Raw genomic sequence first — 2500 nt, forward strand, 5'->3', positions numbered from 1 at the left:
TCTCTCTCTCTTTCTGATGATGGTGAGGAGGATGTATTGATGATTACAATAATGACGACGACGACGACGACGATGATGATGATATGGTGTTGACGGTAAGGATGAAAATGAAGATGGTGATATCAGCAAAACTACGAAGTCGACGGTCTGTGCCAACCAAGTCGACGAAATGCCAGAGGGAGAGGCGCCCTCTTGTTTTTGCAATAACTGGTCTAGGAACTTTTCTGCAGTCTGTCCATGAATTCACCTGTCTTATCTTTTTGTCCGTGGGTCTGGCACAGCCTGCACTTGGTGCAGGCTGTGCCAGGCTGTTTGCCTGAGAATACCTGTTTGAATTCAATTTGAAAAACAAACAAACTTTTCTTGACACACTCTGAAAGATTATGAACAAGGAATTTCTAACACTTGCTAGTCATGAATTCCTTTGCTTATTCAGTGATATAAGGTGCGCATTGTGACATTTTTTTCCCTGGAATTCGGTTCTCTGTTGAGCTTAGAATTTTGGAAGGATATAACCTGCTTTTGAATAAAATGCGGCGAGCAAATGCTTTATTGTAAGACGAAAATGTTGTTTCTAGTGACAGACATATTGGGGAAAGGATTGAGGAAACAGCCTTTGAAAATTAGTTACCTGTATTTTCATATATATATATATATATATATATATATATATATATATAATCTACAACCTACATAGAAACAGTCTATAAGTCTATAATGCAGTACGGAATGTGAATGTTGGCGGCGCATATTCGTGAATAAGGAATCAGGTAATGTGTTCTTCCTTCTTTACGAACAAAACCAAACGCCATTACGCCGACGTAATGCCCAGCTGTGCGTAGAGCGTGGGGACGTAGGAGTCGTATTCCGCGCGGTAGAAGTTGCCGGCGAGGAGAGTCAGCCAGTACTTGGCGGCGAAGTCCATCAGGTTGAAGAACGGGCGCTCGACGGCTACGGGGCAACGGCGAGGTTACTGTTTGCTTAGGAAGTACTTAATGTGCGAGGGAAGTTTACGTTAGGAAATAAACACTCATATCCACACACTTACACACACACATACACAATATGGACGAAGAACTATTTACATTTAATTTTGATAAAGTAAGTGATTATTATTATGCTATTACAATATATAATTTACCATACTATGATAAAGATCATGACAGCCATCAATATGACCTACTCTAGAGCACATTTTCAAAAGTATATAGACAAACTGGAAAGAGTTCACAGAGCAGCCACAAAAGATATGAGCTCCAAGGACAGACTACATATAATAGGACTTGTACCTTTGGATGAAAGAAGGGAAAGGGTTGACATGAATATGCTGGTCAACTTTATTACAGGAAGAGTGAAGTTAGATAAAGATTACTAAATGATCTTGGACGCCAACAGGGAAAACGAGAAGATACAGTAAAAAATTGAAAGTAAAAAGAGGTGATTGGGATGTTAAAATAAATAATAATAATCAAACAAGAAATATGCTAAAAAATAACTGAAGCGATAAATTGCTTTAACGGCCTTGCTGTTAATAGACCTGATCACGAGACCAGAACAGCGTCCTAGCTTAACGTAACGCCGACAGAGCATCTAATTGATCTTCACATTTTGTAGATAATTAGCGAAATTATACATATCAGAACGCACGACGGCGGCAGAACAACGACTTCTATATTGCGATGATATCTCTCCCCCTCGAACCATGTTTTATTTAAAGGTTTGTATGATAGTATATTGCCGTGGAAGTAATGTTTGTTTGATGGGTCCGAGACCGAGTAGGGAGGTCTATTGGATGATCTTCCTCCATAAGCGATCCAGTTTTTAAATTTGTAAAGTCTGTAATGAGTATATACTTATTGCTGACATTTGATAACTTTCTGTAATTACTCACCTGAAGTATTGCTAATTTTAGGCTCATCAAACTCGATTTCTTTAGGCTGTAGGTAGATCAGGTAAGTATAACGGTGAAGACCTGAAATTATAAAAGAAATTATATCTATATTGTTAATTATCAGCAAATTTCACATCAAAATGAAGCGTCTTCTCTTCTAGTCACAAGAACTACGTCTTCTGGCGTAATGCACGTAGCTTGTCTCAAGGTGAAGCGACTTCAACTCTACCGTCACATGGAATATAATAATTTCAGATGCAAGCGAAACGCCTTCGTGTTTCGAATGGACGAAATTCAAGCAGAATGATGATATAGATATTAGTGATAATGAAATAGTAATGATGATAATAATAACCACATTCATGATGATATAACTATAACAACAATTATGATATCAATACTACTGCTAATACCAGTACTATTAATGATAACAATAATAGTAAAATAATGATAAACGTAATAATAGTAATTATATTGATAACCATAACGATGGCAATAATTAAATGATAAAAATAATGATAATAGTTGATCTAATAATAATATAAATAATAACAATAACAACAACAAAGTAATAATGACAATGAATGTGGCTATAAAGACCTGAGAAAA

General features: G+C 36.6%; 1 protein-coding gene across 1 annotated transcript in view; it reads right to left on the reverse strand.

Annotated features, from left to right (window-relative positions):
- Positions 1-615: 615 nt before the first annotated feature.
- LOC125046267 (protein D3-like) overlaps positions 616-2500 on the reverse strand; it is a 3910-nt gene continuing 2025 nt past the window's right edge. Inside the window, exons 5-6 of the mRNA XM_047644083.1 lie at positions 1892-1972; positions 616-951 (exon numbers count right to left, since the gene is read on the reverse strand). Coding sequence (XP_047500039.1) covers positions 812-951; positions 1892-1972 — 221 coding nt within the window. The 3' untranslated portion in view covers positions 616-811. The remainder of the gene's footprint in view (positions 952-1891; positions 1973-2500) is intronic.

Source organism: Penaeus chinensis, chromosome 38 (genome assembly GCF_019202785.1).
Source record: "Penaeus chinensis breed Huanghai No. 1 chromosome 38, ASM1920278v2, whole genome shotgun sequence".
Classification (NCBI taxonomy): Eukaryota; Metazoa; Arthropoda; class Malacostraca; order Decapoda; family Penaeidae; genus Penaeus; species Penaeus chinensis.